Genomic DNA, 19797 nt, shown 5'->3' with positions numbered 1-19797 from the left:
TTATTGTTGTTTTTCCTGCAGTCAGGTAAATAAAACTGAGTTGCAATTGCAATTTATATCTGTTGTTTTTCTTGGTTACACAATGAAATACAGTGCTCATAGAAAACCTTACAGTGAATTTCAGTAAAAAAACAACTATGTATATGTTAAGCTGTATTTGTCTCTTCAGCCCCATTACCATCTTCAACCCTGTTAACTTAGTCTCAACCCCGTCACACCTACATTTTTATTAATTATTTTTGTAAGTTTATGAATAAGTAATTTAATGTCTGTTGAACTTAGTCTGAAATGTTCAGATGTCTGGGATTGTGATGTATTCTTTGGTTTTCTCCGATCATTGTTTTGGTGGTCCAATCAGCGAACAGAGGGAGTGGCTGAGAACGATGACGTTGAGGTTGTGCGCTAGTTTGAGCTGTAGGGTTACATCACGACCAAAGGTTAGCGATTGGTTATGGCAGATCCAGAGTGGCTCTGGGCAGATCCAATAGTTTTAAACTTCAACAGAGTACCCGCCTACAAGGAAGTTAATGCTTGTCAATGGAGCGAGGGCAGACTCTCTGTAGCCTACAAATGAAATGTATGAGAGTCTGGTAGAACCAGGCTACTTTAGTATAGCATAAGTGTAAAAGAATTACTAACTGAATTAGTGTGAGGGACATCTGATTAATAGGAAAATGTTGATTTCATTTCAAATATATTTTATAATCATATTCAGAGAGCTCCCATAGTGTCCATAAGGGGGTTGAAGACTAATAGTGACCATATCTTAAAGGTGGTTGTCCATTTTACTCAGCACTATACAGTAAAGCCATTCAAGATGTAGTGAGACAATTTGGCTTCACTGAGACCAACACAAAGGTCAAGAAAGGACAGTTCCTTGTCACAGGGAAGACTGATTTGGTGGAGAAATTTTAGTTTTAGAAATTAACTAATACAATTTTATTACATACTGAATTGGTCGATGATTATTTATTAAGAAGTTTCTTTCTCTTAAGAAAGCCAGCATATATTTAAACATTATTATTATTATTTATTATTATTATTATTATAGAAATTGACTCCGCCTAGAACTTTAATGCTTCACCAAACTCAGCTCAGACCTTCAGACTGGTCTGACTCGCTTATATCTTTTCTAACTGGTCAGACTTACTTTCCCAAAAAATCCATTGACTTGCGTTCTCTGAGCAATGAAGGCCGTAATACTTAATGCTGTCCACGAGAGGGGGCGACAGGGTAATAAGTGTTTTCTACTCTCTTTTCCTGTTTCCATCAGTTTAAATGACAAATAAATGCATGAATTTCATTCAGAAATAGGCCATATCTGTGTACCCACTCTCTAGTTTATTTTAAGATATTGTTATTCACACTGGTCTTTGCATTTAATGTTTGTCCATCTGGAACTTTTATTTGTCATGAGCTCTATATTTTAAGATGTAGCCTACAAGAAAACAACACAAACTCTGTTTTTACTTGGCAAATTTGTTTTCCTTTCAAGTAGGCCATAGCCTACAAGTTATCCTGCTTTTTGCCATGGCTTGGTGCAAAGGTTCCAGTTCTGTTTAGGCTATTGTAGTTTGTAATACTTGTTATGTTCCTAAATTTATAGGCCTAACACATTTAAACTTCTATCGATCTATCTGTCTATCTATCTGTCTATCTGTCTGTAGTATTTATCGACTGAAACCAACATCAGTCGGGTTCTGACGTCAATACGACTTCCATTTCCAACCAAAATGCAACCCCTGCAACCAAAATCATCCCCTGACTGACATTACTAGTTTCTACCGAGGACCTTGACAGAATTATAGTGGAGTAAAAAGATATTTTTCTTTCAAATGTCGTGAAGTTAAAGTAAAAAGTTTCCAGAAAAAATAATACTCAATTAAGTACAGATACTCAAAAAGTATAGCCTACTTAAGTACAGTACTCAAGTAAATGTACTTTGTCACTGTCCACCTCTGTATGTTTTACACAACAAGGATATATTCCCATTGGGTTGTTGGGTTTTCATGTTTAATGGGAACTTTCGACATTGCAAAGTTGCAGCAACACGAATTACGTGACCAGCAACATATTTCTGCTTCAAATATTGTGTGATATCACGTTAACAGTGAGTGGTGGTTTCAGACATTATTTTATTAAAGTGCATTTGTCAGTGCCGCACTCTTACTGACTCTTATTCTGCCTGACAGAAAGAAAAGCTCGTACTGAAGGCGGAGCGTTTTGACCAATCAGATGAAAGGGGCGTTTCAGTGCCACCCACATGTGCAAATGAAATATCAAACCCATAAACCGATTTGTAAACCACAAAAGAAAAAGAAAAATCGAGACAAAATCTAACCCCCAATTTCCACCAGATGCGCAACGGCTGCGGAACGGCTCCGCTGCGTGACAGCTCCGTGTTCCGTCGTCCTTCAATACCCACCAGGTCCGTATTTGTTGCGGAACGGCTGCGGCCATGACTGACAGCTGAAAGCACGAGGACCCACGAGATCTCGCGAATTCACGTAAGATCGCGCGATATAAGTGCTGAATTGCTGCGGAGCTCTCCGGCATCCGGCAAAAATAGAAGCTCTGCGTATCTGCTCCGGAGGGCTGCGGATCGCCGGAGTCGGAACGCAGCTGTACCGCATTCAGTGGAAATACACTCATTGACTTTAATGGAAACCTATTGACTCCGCCGCCGTGCCGGAGCCGTAACGCAGCCGTTACGCATCTGGTGGAAATTGGGGGTAATGTTTCGTTCTTTAAACTAGACTAAAAAACGAATAAACGAGCTGGTTTTCATTTCTCGCTATTCCATTCCAAACAGGAAATGAAATTATCAAAAGTACACGGACCACCCTGGTCTCATCTGATGATCTGTAACAAATATGATGATTGTCGGATTGCTTAAGTGGAGGCAACTGTGTATTTAGGCTGCATTTGACAGATGTGAAACAAATGCTTGTGATAGGCGCTGAGATTTCTTTCAAGCTTTTGCCCTGATACTCTATTGATTATCAGAGTGGCGTTAATTGGAATTCAGTTCAACAAAACACTTGTCTCTTTGTAGCCATAATGCTCCAGAAAAATGGAGCGCAACTGGAAGAAAACAAAACTAGAGGTCTTTTGGATTTCATGGAAAGAGAGCTCTATTACGTACAGAGAGGCTTTAAAAGCTGCTAGATCTGCCTATTTTTCAACTCTATTAGAAGAAAATAAATATAGTCCTAGGTATTTATTTGAAACAGTCCAGAAATTTCCAAGCAGCACAGCAGTAATGACTTTATGAACTTCTTCACTTATAAGATTAACAGTATCAGGAACAAAATTTTAACTATGCAACCGTCTACTACAGTATCGCATCAGGCAGTGCATTGTAGTCTCCCGGAGGAAAAATTCGATTCATTCATTGCTATAGGAGAGGAAGAATTTACTAAACTCGTTAAATCATCTAAATCTACAACATGCATGTTAGACCCTATACCGACTAAGCTACTGAAAGAGATGCTTCCAGAGGTCATAGATCCTCTTCTTAATATCATTAATTCATCTTTGTCATTAGGATACGTACCAAAAACCTTTAAGCTGGCTATGATTAAACCGCTTGTTAAAAAAACGCTTGATCCTACAGAATTAGTCAATTACAGGCCGATCTCGAATCTACCTTTTCTGTCAAAGATACTAGAAAAAGCAGTATCTTCACAACTGTGTTCCTTTCTTGAAAGAAATTATATCTGTGAGGATTTCCAGTCCGGATTTAGACCGTACCATAGTACTGAGACAGCCCTCATTAGAGTCACAAATTATTTGCTCTTATCATCTGATCGTGGTTGTGTCTTTCTATTAGTGTTACTCGATCTTAGTGCTGCATTTGACACCATTGACCACAACGTTCTTTTAAATAGATTAGAACATTATGTTGGCATTAGTGGAATTGCACTAGCATGGTTTAAATCATACTTATCTGACCGTTATCAGTTTGTAGCAGTAAATGAAGAGATGTCTCATCGATCAGAAGTTCAGTATGGCGTACCACAAGGCTCAGTACTAGGACCGCTGCTGTTCACTCTGTACATGCTACCATTAGGAGATATCATTAGGAAGCATGGCATTAGCTTTCACTGTTATGCTGACGATACTCAGCTGTATATTTCTTCAAAACCTAACGAAACTTATCAATTCACAAAATTAACGGAATGCATAGCTGATATAAAAAATTGGATGACTAGTAATTTCCTACTACTCAATTCTGAAAAAACAGAGATTCTAATTATTGGACAAAAAACTTCCTCACGTAATAACCTAGAATACTGTCTTAACACTTGATGGCTGCTCTGTTAAGTCTTCGTCGTCGGTTAGGAACCTGGGTGTGCTCTTTGATACCGATCTTTCTTTTGAAAGTCACGTGTCTATTATCTGTAAAACTGCATTTTTCCATCTTAAAAATATCTCTAAATTACGCCATATGCTCTCATTGACAAATGCTGAACAATTAGTTCATGCGTTCATGACCTCAAGGCTAGATTATTGTAGTGCTCTACTGGGTGGTTGCCCTGCACGCTTAATAAACAAACTACAGCTGGTCCAAAACGCAGCAGCTCGAGTTCTTACCAGAACCAGGAAGTATGACCATATTAGCCCGGTTCTGTCAAAACTGCACTGGCTCCCTATTAAACATCGCATCAATTTTAAAATATTGCTGATCACTTACAAAGCACTAAATGGTTTAGCTCCGCAGTGCTTGAGCGAGCTCTTAACGCATTATAGTCCTTCACGTCTATTGCGATCTCAAAATTCCGGCCAGTTACTAATACCTAGAATATCAAAGTTGACTGCTGGCGGTAGATCCTTCTCCTATTTAGCACCAAAACTTTGGAACAGTCTTCCTACCATTGTCCGGGAAGCAGACACACTCTGTCAGTTCAAAGCAAGATTAACCCCCTGAGGTCGGTGGTATCGCCGGCGATACCAGCTCGCTTTTTTTTATCAGTGTAAAAGAAACTCATAAATACTCTGTTGACTTTGATTTTCCATAGGAGTTTCATACATCAATCGATTCTGTTAAATGTGGATTATTTTTGTGTATACTCACAATAAAAACAAAGTGTTGTGCTTTTTGCCAAATGAAGAAAAATAAACACGAAGCGAGTTCTGCCTTCTCTCTGTCAGTGTAGTCCATTGTGAAACGCGTCCGAAAATGAACAATAACTCAGCGAATACTCAGTCAAACAGACATACAGACACACAGGCATGAAGCTTGAATTCTCTTCTTTTAAATAAAGTAATTTATATAAAAAACAAATATTCTCATCTTGTGAAATCTGTATTAAAAGAGAGCGATTCCAGTCGAGCTCATTACAGCTGATTCAGATGTAATGTGACTCCGCCCACGGAGAGCGAGCGCTATTCAAACGCAAATTACTGAGGCAATCCACGCAAACCTGTGAACGCCCACATATCAGCTCGAGAAAACACAAGTTTATTCAGATCATTACTTGTTTACACCGTCTCGCAGCGCTGTGAGGAATAATAATAATGGAAAATACCTCAGAAGTGCGTGTATTTCGAGGAGCAAGGATCAGACTGAGCTGAGGAATACAGTAGTAAGTTTTTTTTTCCTTCTCACGTGAATCGGGTTTCTGTTTATGAATGAATGAACGGCAGAGATGCGCGCTGTTTACCACAGCTCGCAAAAAAAACAGTTTAAATTTGAATCGAATGATGATGTTTTAGCAAACTGTAGCTGTGTCCCAAAGTGAAGGCTGCGTCCTTCGAAGGACTCAGCCTACCCAGCCTTCCCAGCCGTCGAAGGACGCTCCGAGTCTAGCCTTCGTAGGATTGTAATTGCCACCAGGTGTTCCCCATTATGCTGTCGCCTAGCAACGCTGCGATAGGAGAGCTGCCATCCTACGCGGCATCAATTCAAAATAAAAATGGAGCAAGACTGCATAATTTTATTTTATTTATAATTTTAGGCTAAGTTACCTTAGATGCGATTTTTATGTTTCTTATTCTCTTGATCATGGTGATCTTATTCAGGCATGTTTCCAGCGTGCTTTGTTTTAACGCAGTCGAAGCATAAAACACAAAACAATAAATAAACACAGTGAAATATACTTCTAAATACAGTGAAATATACCTCTTTAATATATATATAGGTAAGCTACTCCCTCTCGCCTTCGGATGCAGCCTTTTATATGGCATGCATCTGTATAGCAACAATTTGTTAAAATTGTGCTCGTTTCATTTTCAAAATAACCTGTGGTTGACTGTAGGCTAAGCAAGTACATTCGTTAAGTATTCACATACAAATGTGAAGTAATGAGGTTTTTTTTCTCTTTCACAGGACAGCAACACTACAAAACCATGGTATTTTACAATATGATAACTTGTTCTATAGTAAACTATTCAACAGTAAATTAAAATATAACTACCTTCAACATATTCAGAATTAAAATGCAACATACACATAGCCAAGCAGTAATATGAATGCAACAAAATATATAAAAACCCTGACAAACAGTTTTTTATGCAGAATACTTAACTGTACATTTACTCTTCATATTGTCACGGGGTGAAGAACCACTCGACAAGGCAGGCTTAGTGAAAAGGCCCCGGAGGGTGGATTTATTTACAGTGATGAAAATAAAAGGTGAAGGTCGACGGTGATCCGGTGTGTGATGGCTGGTGCTCCAAGTGCTCTGCAGTGTTCAATCCAAAGTGAAAGTGGGTGTCCAAACGTGCTCCAAACGTGATGGGCTGTCGGTCACTCGCTGCTTTCTGAAGGGAACAGAGAGAAAGGTTAGTCCAGCAATACATTCAGCTCGAGACCAGAGTCTGTCTGTCTGCTCAGCGCGTGCTGCTTTTGTAGCAGTCTGTTGATGAGGTGCAGCTGTGACCGATCAGCCCGCTGTGAGGACGTGCAGGTGTTGTGTGTCTGTTGCCAGGGCGACGCTGATTCCTTTGAGGACGCTCGTCACAATATCTTAAGTAAATTAAATACAAGTATGCAAGATAACACTTGTACATAAGTAAGGTTTTAAATATAACTACTAAAATTTCCCCAATGTGCCATTAATACTTACTAAACGTAGTGTAAGTATCATTATATCTTCCAACAATTACTTTGTCACAACTTTAAACAATATCTCTTTGTTTGTTTCTCTAAATCAGACCAGAACCCTGTACTGCAGGAAAAACCTGACTGTCCCAGTGCTGGACAGGTTTTTTAATGAGATGGACACATGACCTGATTTTCGGCTGAGCAGGGAGGCCCTGAGAGTACTGCTGGACCTGTTGAGAAGTGACCGGCAACACGGATGGGGTTCCACAATAGAGACCCTGGTATTTCTTTTCTGGCTGGCGTGTGGTACATCCTACAGGGTCGTCTCCAGAGCATTTGATATGCCTCGTTCCACTGTCCACCGCATTGTCCACCGGGTCGCTGAGGAGGTGGTGGCCATCCGCCACCAGGTCATTCGGTTCCCCAACACCCCAGAAGACCTGGAGGCAGTTTGCCGTGGGTTTGCAGGGCTGGCCAGACACAGAGCTTTCTTGAAAGCTGCTGGAGCAATCGACGGCTGCCATGTCCGCATCAAGCCTCCAAGCGGCCCTGATGGTCAATGCTACAGGAACAGGAAACTGTTCCCTTCCATCATCCTGCAGGCTGTTTGTGACCATCAGGGCCGCTTCATTGACACCTACGTGGGCTGGCCGGGGTCAGTGCATGACGCACGGGTGCTCCGGTACAGCCCACTGTACAGGAGGTCAGTGTACCCTCCTCCAGGGCACTTCATCCTCGCAGACGGAGGGTACCCATGTCTCCAACACCCACTCCCCCTCATCACTCCCTACAAGAGGCCAGTACGAGGTGTGGGAGCCCAGCGCTTTAATCTTCATCATTCCAGGGCACGCTCCATTATAGAGCGTGCTTTTGGGATGATGAAGACCAGGTTCCGATCCATCTTCCTGAAAGCGCTGGAGGTGCACCACACCTTTGTACCTCATGTAAGTTAAATGAAAAATACATTTGCTAAAAACATAATTAACCTCTTTCTTCCAGACCATATAATTTTTCATTTTTTTTTTCATTTCAGGTCATCACAGCCTGTGCCATCCTCCACAATATCTGCCTTGGGGTTGGTGACATCATGGCCCTGGAGGATGAGCATGAGGAGGATGATGCGGAGGATGAGGGGGAGCATGTTTTGGAGACGGTCAGTGGGGCTCCCTGGCGTGACCAGCTGTCTGCAGAGGTGTCTGCCCTGGAGGAGGTTCCCATTGACCATGATTACTTGTAACAGGCAAGTCAGAGAACTTTAAAGCTATAATGGCCAAAACCATGTCCATAGAATGGGCTTACATGTTGACATTTTTTGATGCTTTGATTTGAGGATGAGAATTTATTTTATTCTTCCCTCTTTTTGAAATTATCTCAGTGAGATGGCAGCCGTCGATTGAGTCAGCCCTGCAAACCTGTTGTTAGACAATGCAGTGGACAGTGGAAATTATGCAGTCAAACACTCTGGAGACCATCCTAGATGATGTCCCACCCACCGGCAGAGAGGCCTTACCAGCGTCTCTATTGTGGAGCCCACCCGGGTCCAGCAGCTCCACCAGGGTCTCCCTGCTCAGCTGAAATCTTGTTTTATGTACTGTTCATTTACATTATGTTGTCAGATGATATTTAAGTTATGTTGTACATGGTTATTTATTATTTATAAAAAACGTTATAAAAAATCTATATAATTATTTATTTTTTCCAAATGTTATTATTGTATAAAATATTGCCTGTCAAATCTTTCATTAAAAAAAATAAGCAATGTCAAGAACTGTTCCTTTTTATTTCATATCCCAACACATCAAGTTACTTAAAAGATAAACAATGCACAGAAATGGAACAAAAGTAATGTTTATTATTCATTTTAAATAAATTGTACACAAGTTTGGAAAAAAATACATCATTTAATATAACTTAGATTACAAAAATAAACTGTACAAAACTTAAGTTTCCTCTTTCCATTTAATTGAAATAAAAAATCCTCTTTTATATATACATAAAAAAAATTAAACTATTTCTCCACCATGCGCTCAAGAAGCGCAAACAGCCTGTCCATCCTCTCCCTGCTCTCTCGAGCTCTCCTCTCCTCTGCCTCCCTTTGCAGAGCCATGTCCTCTCTCATGAGGTCCAGCATCTCCTCCTCATAGTCCCGCTTTCTCCGTGCTCGTGGTGGTGGTGGTGCGGGTGCTACTGCTGCGGGTGCTGGTGCAGGTGCTTCTGCTGCTGCTACGGGTGCTGGTGCTGGCTCCTCCTCACTGTGGCCACCCACTGCTGAACTTGGCCCTGGTGTGTCCTCACGGATTGAGGCGATGAGGACAGGGGGATTGACAGAATGCCTCTGCCCCAACACCTCATCCATGAGGACAAACCAGGGCCACGTTTCAGCAGTGGGTTTCCCACCCACTCCCTCTCCTGTCCCAGGACACTTGCAATCCTAAGGCAGGGCAAATTAACCATAGCTTGTTAACAACAACAGCACAATACATTTCAGCAAAGATGTGTGTATTAACTTTCTTACTTTGTATTTTGTTTTTAAGTTGTCCCTTTTTTTTTTTTTTGCCTGCATGGGGGTTACCTTCCCCAGCAGGCCCATTTTCTCCAGAATTGCTCTAAAAAAGCATAAAAGGGTACTTATGAAAAATTATAACACATGGGTGCAAATTAAATATTAACATTAATGCATTGTTAACCCTCTGGGGTCTAAGGTGTTTTTGGGGTCCTTGAGATGTTCTGACATGCCCTGACATTTGTGCTTTTTTCAGTTGCTTATAAACATATTAATGGCAAAGGTATAAATTCACTCTATATAGCACAAACAGGGCTACCATCATATGTGAGCACCATGCATGTACATGTTTGTATTTTTGAGAGAATAATGTTTATGCATGGTTATTGAAAAAACTAAAAACTAAAGTTTCTGAAATAAGGCCATAAAACACATTCTAAATATGTGTCAATAAGACTTTTGACTAATGGATGTAATTTTTTCTTCAAAATGATGTGAAAATTATCCTGCCTAATCATTCACATAACACAATACATTGATTTAAATTTTGCAAAACACTTTCTGTCTGGAAAGGCAATATGCGGAGTGGGCGTCAACAATCATGCACATTTAGTAATTCACACCTGGAGACAATGGGGCCCACATACTTAATGAGCCATTCATTCAGGTGTGTCACAATAAAGAATGCAAGCATCAAGCATGGGAAGCATCTCATGTTTTTTTTGTTTTTTTTTTTCACAAATTGTGCTTGCAAATTGGTAGTGATGTGCGGATCGATACTAAAATATCGATATCTCCGATACCAGCTTTGTATGTTCTAGAATCGATTATCTTATCAAAATATCGATATTTCAGTAATTTGGAGCAAATATGTAGTTTATTGGAAATAGAAATACAGCGGAAAGTAACCACAATAACCCTCGTTTATCTGAATAATGCCAACTTAGTCGGAACTACTTGTTCTTCCACCTACCAAGTCATGAGCGTAATATGGCACTATACAACTGCAGAGCAGCACGCACGCTAGCCACTCAGTCCAGACATCATTTTGACCACTTAATTAAGTTTTGTTTTGCAGAAAACGATTTTTTTTAAGTGAATTTCGTTTTGTATAAATTGTATCTTAATTTTAATTTTTTTTATCAACCAATTTATCAATAAAATACCAAATATAGCAGACAACACAATCATAGAGGCTCCCGCGCGGTCACTTGCACTGCTCGTAAACAGGAGCGCATCTCATCCTAACTTAACAAAACTCAGCATATGCCTCACAGACATGAAATATATCTTAAGAAAGCTTGAAATTGTCTTTTTAACAATTTAAAACTAAAAGAAATAGGCTACTCTCTGGTTGTGTAATGATGTGCATTTCTCTCTATGTGCGTTCACGGAGATGGCGATCGTCAACTTCATCTTTACAGCTGTTGTTGCTGTTAATAATCTAAAAATAATAGGCTTATAATTTTATTAAACAATAAATTAAATTAAATTTTAATTGTATTAAAAAAGCAACAAAAAAAATCCTGTTTATCAATATTGTGTGTATGTGTGTGTGTGTGTGTGTGTCGAAAGAATTTGTCCGCAGCTGCTCAAAACAAAACAAAAAAAAAAACAGTCAAAAACCCCACTGTCAGTGTTTTGTATAAGGAACAGGCAAATATGTTCAATATAGCAGGAGACATTTTAATTGTTAACTAATAAAACAGTTATTTTTTATGTCAGTGTCGGCTAGACAGATGAAGTTGACGACTCGCGATCTTCGCAGCGCCAGAGAGAAATGCACATTTCATTTTCATACGAATTACATAAGCAGCGCAGTCTGTTTTCTTTTGTTTTGAAGAATTGTTCTGCTTAAAAGTAGACATTTCAAGCTATCTATATGTCTCAGGTCTGTGAGGCAATAGGCTACCTTATAGGCCTACGCTGAGTTTCGGTTCATTATGAGACGAGCTCCAGGTTCGCCAGCGCCTCCGTGTCCTGATTAACTATTTTCTAATAGCCTATATTTACAACTTATTTATTAAAATCCAGATAATTTGTTGATGAAACATCGATTAAAATTAAGATACAATTAATACTTATGTTCTGACTGAACATCCAGGTACCATGCAATAATTCACCTTTTCGAAAGAAATACAAACGAGGAGTAATGCACTAATGAGTTCACCAACTAACTAGACATTTTGTGTGAATGTGAAATGAATTTCAAGCTCTGGTAGTAGCTAGCCTTGTAGACGGAAGAGGGATTTCTCTTCTAGGCAGATATGCGCTTTCTGGATTAGTGGGAGTGGCTTGCGGAGCTGTGCAATGTGGTGCATTGTGGGAGTTGTTGTCTTTCATACAAATGCGTCCTGAAGTTATTTTTTGTCTTTCCTTGGTCACAAAGGCACAAAATAAAAAATTTATTTTACATTTCGACTACATATATGACCCACTTTAAATTAAAAACAATGTCCAAATGGGTGAAATGCCCCTTTAAATTTGGAGCACAAACATGGTTTTAATCTCATAGATTGTCATGTATTGATGGTGTGCTAAGCTAACATGCTAGCTAGCTCTAGGTACTTCTATCTTGAAAAAAATTTAACTAAATACAGAGTTTTAGACTTATCATCTTCATATTTTAAATATAATATGGTCAGACATGTGGCTTTAGCTGCAGTGCATTTCTAGATTGCTACAGTGTCAACTTCAATTTTAGGTTCATGAAGATGTTTCATAAAAATAAATTTCTAATAACTTTACAAAAATCTATACCCGCATAGATATATACACTAGATGTCGCTTGGCTACGGTTTCGTTCCAATGAACTGCAGTAGCCAAGGCGACATCTAAGTATACATCTATAGCCGCCCGCGCCCTCAGATCATTTGGACGTGTGCTGTTATCAAGATATAACAACGATATAAATACTGTTCGTTTTCTCACACAAACCGCTCGTTTCGTGTCTTAGGCCAGTGGTTCCCAACAGGGGGGTCGCGACCCACAAGGGGGTCTCAGCGACCTCTGTGGGGGGTCGCGTCATATTTTGAAAAGTTTTGAGCAATGAGCATTAAATAATAGTCCTTAACTTTTTTTCTGTTCAAAATGTATATAATGAGCGAGTTCATTATAATGAATCATGAATCCATTTTCCAATCCGTGTTTTTGTCTTATCCTGAAACACTATGGTACACCTATAATAAGTGTTTACATTGGGACTATTTCACACTGGTTCGGATCGCTGCCACTGCGGAGTAGCCCAGTACCTGCGTGACTCGTCATAGACGTACACAGAGAGAAGTAGTTCCGGCTACAATGTTCTTCCGAAAGACGCATTATTCTGTTAATAAACGCAAGTTTATTATTGCTCGCTATAGCGCCAAAAGCGTCAAAAATAAAGCCTCACATTGATAAAGCCTGACAAATAACATGCAAGTATTGAGGTCCCAGACAGCAGTCATTTAGTAATAGCCTATATTCTTGTTTTTTTACCTACACACCTGAAGCGCGAAAATCAGCATTTTAAATCCCAACCACCTGTTGGGCTCATTGTCTCGTTCTGCATCGAGCAAGGATAAGTGAGTATTGCGTTTAATTTAGCCTACCTCAGCTATCAAACACAACCTACAACTTTAATTTCTAATGTGATTAATGTAGCCTCGCTTTCACTGTTTAGTTTTTCATTAGATTTTTCCGCTATTTAGTCTCATTCGTTTCTTTGCTCCTCTCGTCCGGCTTTCGGCTACTGTCTGCCATAGCCTACAGACCCGGTTTTGTTCATTAAATGTTCTGATATGCCTTTGCTTTTTATGTTTCATTTATTATACTTAAAATAAATTTGTATATTCGTTTATTTATTTTTTCTTTTTTTCACAAATGTATTACTTTTGAAAGTGCAATTTGATTACCATATGCAATTTTAATAAAGTTGAATTAACAAAACCTTATGTAATTTTTACTCTTCAAAGTGTACACTTGCAGGTGTTGATAGCCCAATTAAATAATAATATAGATAAACAAACGATAAAAGTATATAATTATCTAACAAAATGCTAAATGGGGGATATAGCAGCATATAAAAATATTGTCAGAACGTCGGCTCTCAGTTGCTGAATGTCGCGCAACAACGTTGCTACAGCCCTGTCGCGTCTTACAATTCTATGTTGTTACAATGTTGCGAGCACGTAGACAGCGACGTTGCCATAGAAGAAATGCAACGTGCCACAGACGTTGCCACAACGTAAATGTGTTTGCTGGGAAGAGCGATAATATCATTAAATTTGAAGGGGGGCCCTAAAATATTTTATTGGGAAAAAGGGGGTCTCAGACGAAAAAAGGTTGGGAACCACTGTCTTAGGCCATCAATGTGTACTTATGATGGGGAATTGTTTCATTTGGACGATGGGGAATTGTTTTAATTTGGACTTTGAGACAGTGACCGTAGACCTGCATTATATGACTGACAGACAAGAACGGTTTGACCTAAAAATATCAAAATTGAAACTACTGCGGAAACAAAGACACCTACATCTTGGATGCCCTTGAGGTAAGCTAAAACATATCAAAAATTAATTTCAAAGTGAACTATCCCTTTAACAGGTTAATACGTTGCTTATACAAATACATTTTATTTCAACATATTTCAGTGTTGTTCAGTGTTTATTTCAATAAAAGTTCAGACTTTTATAGCTATACAGTTTGCTAAAAGCGAAACATTCATTCACACACAGAAACGCCTGACTGTAACATTGTTTTATGAAATATTAGGGCATATAAATGTTAATTTGCAGTTTAAAATGTTGCATATTCAAATAGCCTACATTTTATTTCAACATATTTCAGTCGATTTTTACTCATCTCAGTATAGCAATACAGTTTGCTCAAACATCATCCTTCATTCACGCACAGAAACTCGATTCAAATTTAAACTGTCTTTTTGCGAGCTGTGGTAAACAGCGCATCTCTGTCGTTCATTCATTCATAAACAGAAACCCGATTCATGTGAGAAGGAAAAAAAACTTACTATTCCTCAGCTCGCTCCATATACCCGCACTTCTGAGGTACATTTTACATTATTATTATTCCTCACAGTGCTGCGAGACGGTGTAAACAAGTAATGATCTGAATAAACTTGTTTTCTCGAGCTGATGGGGGTAATTTATTCATGTGATCAAAGCTGAATTTTCGGCATCATTACTCCAGTCATGATGATAATTCATTTTAATATGCTGATTTGCTGCTCAGGAAACATTTCTTTCTTTCTTTATTATCAATGTTGAAAACAGTTTCATATTTTTGTGGAAACCATGATACATTTTATGCAGAATTATGAAGTTTTTGTTCCGTTTTTGTATCCTTCCCTTCACGGGGAAAGAAGGGTGCATTTGGCGTCGCTTTTAGCCTTTGTCGCGGCGCGATGACGCAACCGTCCTTCGAATACGGCCTTCGAAGGATGCATAACTGAATTGGGACAGCCTTCATCGAGCCGCGGTGACGCAATCGGCCTTCAAAAGCGACCTTCTAAGGATGCAGCCTTTGAATTGGGTCATCCTTCGTCGCGCCGCAGTGACGCAATCGGCCTTTAAATACGGCCATCCGGCCTTCAAATACGGCCTTCGAAGCACGCAGCCTTCACTTTGGGACACAGCTTGTATTGCTATACTGAGATGAGTAAAAATTGACTGAAATATGTTGAAATAAAATGTAGGCTATTTGTATAAGCAACGTATTGTAAGGAATATGACTTAGCTCAAATGATTATAGGGAATCAAAATTATGAATCGGGTTGATTCATCTATATTCTTACAATATTAATAAATTATTGAAACTGAAATTTAGACCCATTCGTATACATCAATGTTCAATTACAATGAATTATAATTTAATCATTAATATACCAAAAGGTCCCTCTTTCAGATCAATTAATCAGAATAATTTTTAAGGGAAATTAATGTATTAATTAAACAGTTGTTTGTCCCGCAAACTGGTCGTAAAATTAATTCCATCAACTTCTCAACAAAATTATCTCTTTCTTATAATTCGAAGAAAGCTGTATTTTCTGGCCATGAAAATTACTTTCTTGTTCTTATAAGGTTACTTAACAGTTGCGCATTTGTAAAACGTAGCTTGATTGTCGTTTCATTGACTTGTAAAATGAACACTTATACAGAGACAATCTAGGATATAATGGGTTTTTAATAATTGGACTAATACTACATCGAACTAAGGAATACAAGTTCTACAATTTACATGAGTATGCATATAACAATACAAACAGTAAAGACAAATACAAGACTAAACGGATGACAGATGAGAGAGGGAGAGGATGAAAGGGAGAAAGTGAAACCAAAGTTCAGGATGAGAGAGATCACCGAGATGATCTCAGCATGGCAAAATCACAGGCAATGTAACCTTGAGAGACAACAAGAAATCAGATTCATCAAATCACAAATCAAAATACTTGCGTATGGTTCTCTTTGTATTTGCTGAAGAAGAGCTCCTTTAATAGCTGGGCGTGTTTCCTCATGTCTTTGGGGCGAGCAGACTCGCGCGAAGTTTAAAGGTTCACCGAAACGTGAAGTTGCCAGAAACATGATTCAAGGTTCATTTCCCTTTGTGGAGGGAGAAACGAATATGAAAATAAAACTTAGTAAAGAAAATAAAACGGAGATGAGGACTCCCTAAGGCAGGGGTTCCCAAACTTTTCCATGCCAAGGCCCCCCAAATACCACTAGGTTCTGGCCAAGGCCCCCCTTACGGCACATGTAGAAATAAATAAATAAAACATCTAGGTGAACATCAGATTATGTGATGGTGTTTGATACCAGCTAATCAGAAAGATTATAGAGATGCACCGATTACAATTTTCAAGGCAGATTCCGATTTTTCATTTAGTTTGACCTGCCAATACAGATTTTAGCCGATTCTGATTTCATTTTTTCTAACCACTTTACAGCACACACAAATATTTATTTTATATATATATATATATAGAAAATAAATGTTTTATATATATATACACAGTACCAGTCAAAAGTTTGGAAACATTACTATTTTTAATGTTTTTGAAAGAAGTCTCTTATGCTCATCAAGCCTGCAGTTATAAAAAACAAAAAACAGTAATATTATGAAATATTATTATAATTTAAAATAATGGTTCTTTTTTCTAATATACTTTAAAATGTAATTTATTTTTGTGATGCAAAGCTGAATTTTCATCAGCAAGTACTCCAGTCTTTGGTGTCTTATGATCCTTCAGAAATCATTCTAATATGCTGATTTATGATCAATGTTGGAAACAGTTGTGCTGCTTAATATTTTTTTTATAACCTGAGATACTTTTTTCAGGATTGTTTGATGAATAAACAGTTAAAAAGAACTGTATTTATTTAGAATAGAAATCTTTTGTAACAATATACACTACCGTTCAAAAGTTTGGGAACAATAACTTCTTTTTTTTAAAGAAATTAGTGCTTTAATTCAACAAGGATGCGTTAAATTGATAAAAGGTGATGGTAACGATTTATATTGTTAGAAATGTTTTTATTTTGAATAAATGCTGTTTTTATGAATAAATGCTGTTAACGTTTTACTCATCAATGAATCCTGAAAAAAGTATTCCAAAAAAATATATTAAGCAGCACAACTGTTTCCATCATTGATAATAACTGAGTATCAAATCATCATATTAGAATGATTTCTGAAGGATCATATAAAGACTGCAGTACTTGCTGATGAAAATTCAGCTTTGCATCACAAAAATTAATTACATTTTAAAATATATTAAAAAATAGAACCATTATTTTAAATTGTAATACTATTTCATAATATTAGCTACTGTTTTTGTTTTTTGTTTTTGTTTTTAACTGCAGGCTTGATGAGCATAAGAGACTTCTTTCAAAAACATTAAAAATAGTAATGTTTCCAAACTTTTGACTTGTACTGTATATATATATATAACACCAAAAACAAGTTTAAATTGGTAAATTTTATATAAATATTTTTGTCTTCATTTTCTTTTCTGACATAGCCTACTCCAGTGCTTGTTAAAACACACTATACATGCATATTATGCGCATATTTAGGTACTTTTTGTGTGAGATCATATTTATTTTGTCCATCAAAGTGTGCTTTCACTTTAATTGAGAGTAAGCAGCGCAGCAAAAATAGACTCGGCGCCGAAACCCTCCGCTTCACTGCTGCTCCTGCTTGACGCTCACGCGCTGCTCCTGCTCGCGGTGTGAATGCACTCACTGAACATGCACGCCAGAAAAAATTCGTGCTGCTCACGCGCCGCTCGCGGTCTGAAACGACTGTAATTCACAAGGTTTCCTACATGTGCGTTCTGTGTGCATGTGTGATGCTGATGTCCCGCGATGTTATTCATGCGGCGCCAGAGCGCATTTGAATCGGCATATGTCAGACTGAAAATCACGTGAAAATCGGCCAATTCTGGTCACTAGCCGATCAATCAGTTAATCTCTAAAAGATTAGCATTAAAAGTATAATGTTCAGATAGACTATGCAACAAATTATTATAATGTTATTTCTTAACAATACTCATATTAACAAATATTTATTTTTGTAACGTTTTTTTACTTTTTGTTTTCGCTTTTTTTTCCAACTTGCTGCGGCCCCCCTGGCGCCCCCTGGCGGCCCCCACTTTGAAAACCCCTGCCCTAAGGAGCCAGGAATTCTCTCAGACGCATGCTCGTGCACATCCTTAAGGAAGAGGAGCGCGTGCCGTGGGATTTTCAAAAGAGTCTTTTCCTTTGAGTTGAAGTTGTCGGCTGAAGTTCAAAGACGAAACAAAACTAAAAGACTTAAAGAAAATAAAAGAGAAAACGGAGAATGCTCCCTAAAAGGGAGCCATATGGATCTTCTCGCTGACGAAGAGGGTTCGTAAAAGTGCACCCTGAAGATTTTCTGAGTTGGTCTTTTATGGAAAGACTTAATGTACGCCTACTTTGCGGACAACGCTCACTCGAATGAGTAATGAGGGATATCAAATTTGAGACGATTTACTCAAGACATATGCAATGTGTAAAACAATGTACATTACTGCATTCTGCTATCGAAATTCGACTGTTAGATTGCGAGGATTACAGAGATATGAAACTTGTCATAGGAAGCTTGTAGGAACCAAGTTACATAAGGTATGCATAATTACAAACATTTTAAAGTTTTGATTAATACACGATAACATTGCAGATACACAAATTTGATATGGGAAAATCAAATCCTTGTTTATACATTTCTTAAGTGGTTATACATAAATGTAGGATTTACACTTTATTCCTACTCCTCTTCTGGAATCTCAGTTTGCTTGACATTCCGGCAATAAAAACAAAGTGGGGGGAAGGCAATTGCCAGAGAATGTTAGTGAACATTCTCTAATTAAAACACTATTGATTAAAGAATACATTTCGAAACCACACCTCTATTATAAAGCAAACTAATCACACATACATATCGGAAGGTATACATTCAAGAGCCATATTTCTATATGAAGTTGGACCCAAAGGATGTTTTGTGTGTGTGTGTGTGTGTGTGTGTGTGTGTGTGTGTGTGTGTGTGTGTGTGTGTGTCACACATAGAAAGCTTCGTTATCTCTCTGTGGTCCAGAGAGGGGGAGGGGGTTTGGAATGCAGAACTTTGCAAAGTTAAGGGAATGTGTTGCCTGGTTATCCTCCAAGGTGCAATAAAATGTCGTAAAAGTCCATTTGCTCCAGTCTCTCTAGAGCCTGGCGTATGATTTGTAATTTCGAAGTTAGGAGGTTACAAGCTCTGGTAAGCTTAGCAAAGAACGTTTTGGGCAGGAATGTGCTTAGAAAACACAGAGAGTCCGAATTTGTTAATTCAGAATCAAACAAACGAATGATTCAAATAGCCCAGTCGCTACAGTATTAAACTGCAAATTAACATTTATATGCCTTAATATTTCATAAAAACAACGTTACAGTCAGACGAAATATGAAAGACAACATTTTGTTGACGATTTGGGTACAGTTTTTACTGTATAATATACTGTAAGATTACACTTGAATTGTTGTTGTAATTGTAACCTTTTTAATAAAAAAATATATTTACAAGGTAGATGTAAACAAACTATTAAAAGGTAAAAAATTTTTTTCTTTTATTAATTTGTATTGTGTTTTATTAGTAACAAATTTGGGGAGAGGATAAATATTCCAAAACTGAAAATACAGTATGAGAATTAACTGCACAATTACTAGACATGTTTACCTTGGATATTATGCAA

The 19797-nt window shown here is 38.1% G+C and overlaps 2 protein-coding genes across 2 annotated transcripts; one reads left to right on the top strand and one right to left on the bottom strand.

The window, feature by feature from the left end:
- Positions 1–7216: 7216 nt before the first annotated feature.
- LOC307170118 (putative nuclease HARBI1) lies at positions 7217–8608 on the top strand. Its single transcript, XM_079891139.1, has 3 exons — positions 7217–7992; positions 8082–8288; positions 8424–8608. Exons 1-2 carry the CDS (start codon positions 7390–7392, stop codon positions 8283–8285), a joined length of 807 nt encoding a protein of 268 aa, XP_079747265.1. The 5' UTR covers positions 7217–7389; the 3' UTR covers positions 8286–8288; positions 8424–8608.
- A 448-nt stretch (positions 8609–9056) lies between these two features.
- Positions 9057–9582, bottom strand: LOC307170493 (uncharacterized protein; the record flags this gene model as incomplete). The annotated part of the gene is made up of 2 exons (XM_079891616.1): positions 9564–9582; positions 9057–9479 (listed from the first exon to the last, which is right to left on the bottom strand). Exon 2 carries the CDS (start codon positions 9402–9404, stop codon positions 9057–9059), a length of 348 nt encoding a protein of 115 aa, XP_079747742.1. The 5' UTR covers positions 9405–9479; positions 9564–9582.
- Positions 9583–19797: the final 10215 nt, after the last annotated feature.

The sequence above is a fragment of the Squalius cephalus genome, assembly GCF_949319135.1.
Source record: "Squalius cephalus genome assembly, chromosome: 13".
In the NCBI taxonomy this organism is placed as follows: Eukaryota; Metazoa; Chordata; class Actinopteri; order Cypriniformes; family Leuciscidae; genus Squalius; species Squalius cephalus.
Note: the sequence above shows the minus strand (reverse complement) of the source record. Positions and strands in the feature narration are given on the sequence as shown.

Bases quoted from the DNA above. Each gene is read 5' to 3' on its own strand.
- LOC307170118 (XM_079891139.1), top strand. From the start codon at position 7,390: ATGCCTCGTTCCACTGTCCACCGCATTGTCCACCGGGTCGCTGAGGAG. The intron at 7,993-8,081 runs GTAAGTTAAATG...TTTTCATTTCAG, and splicing joins ACCACACCTTTGTACCTCAT to GTCATCACAGCCTGTGCCAT.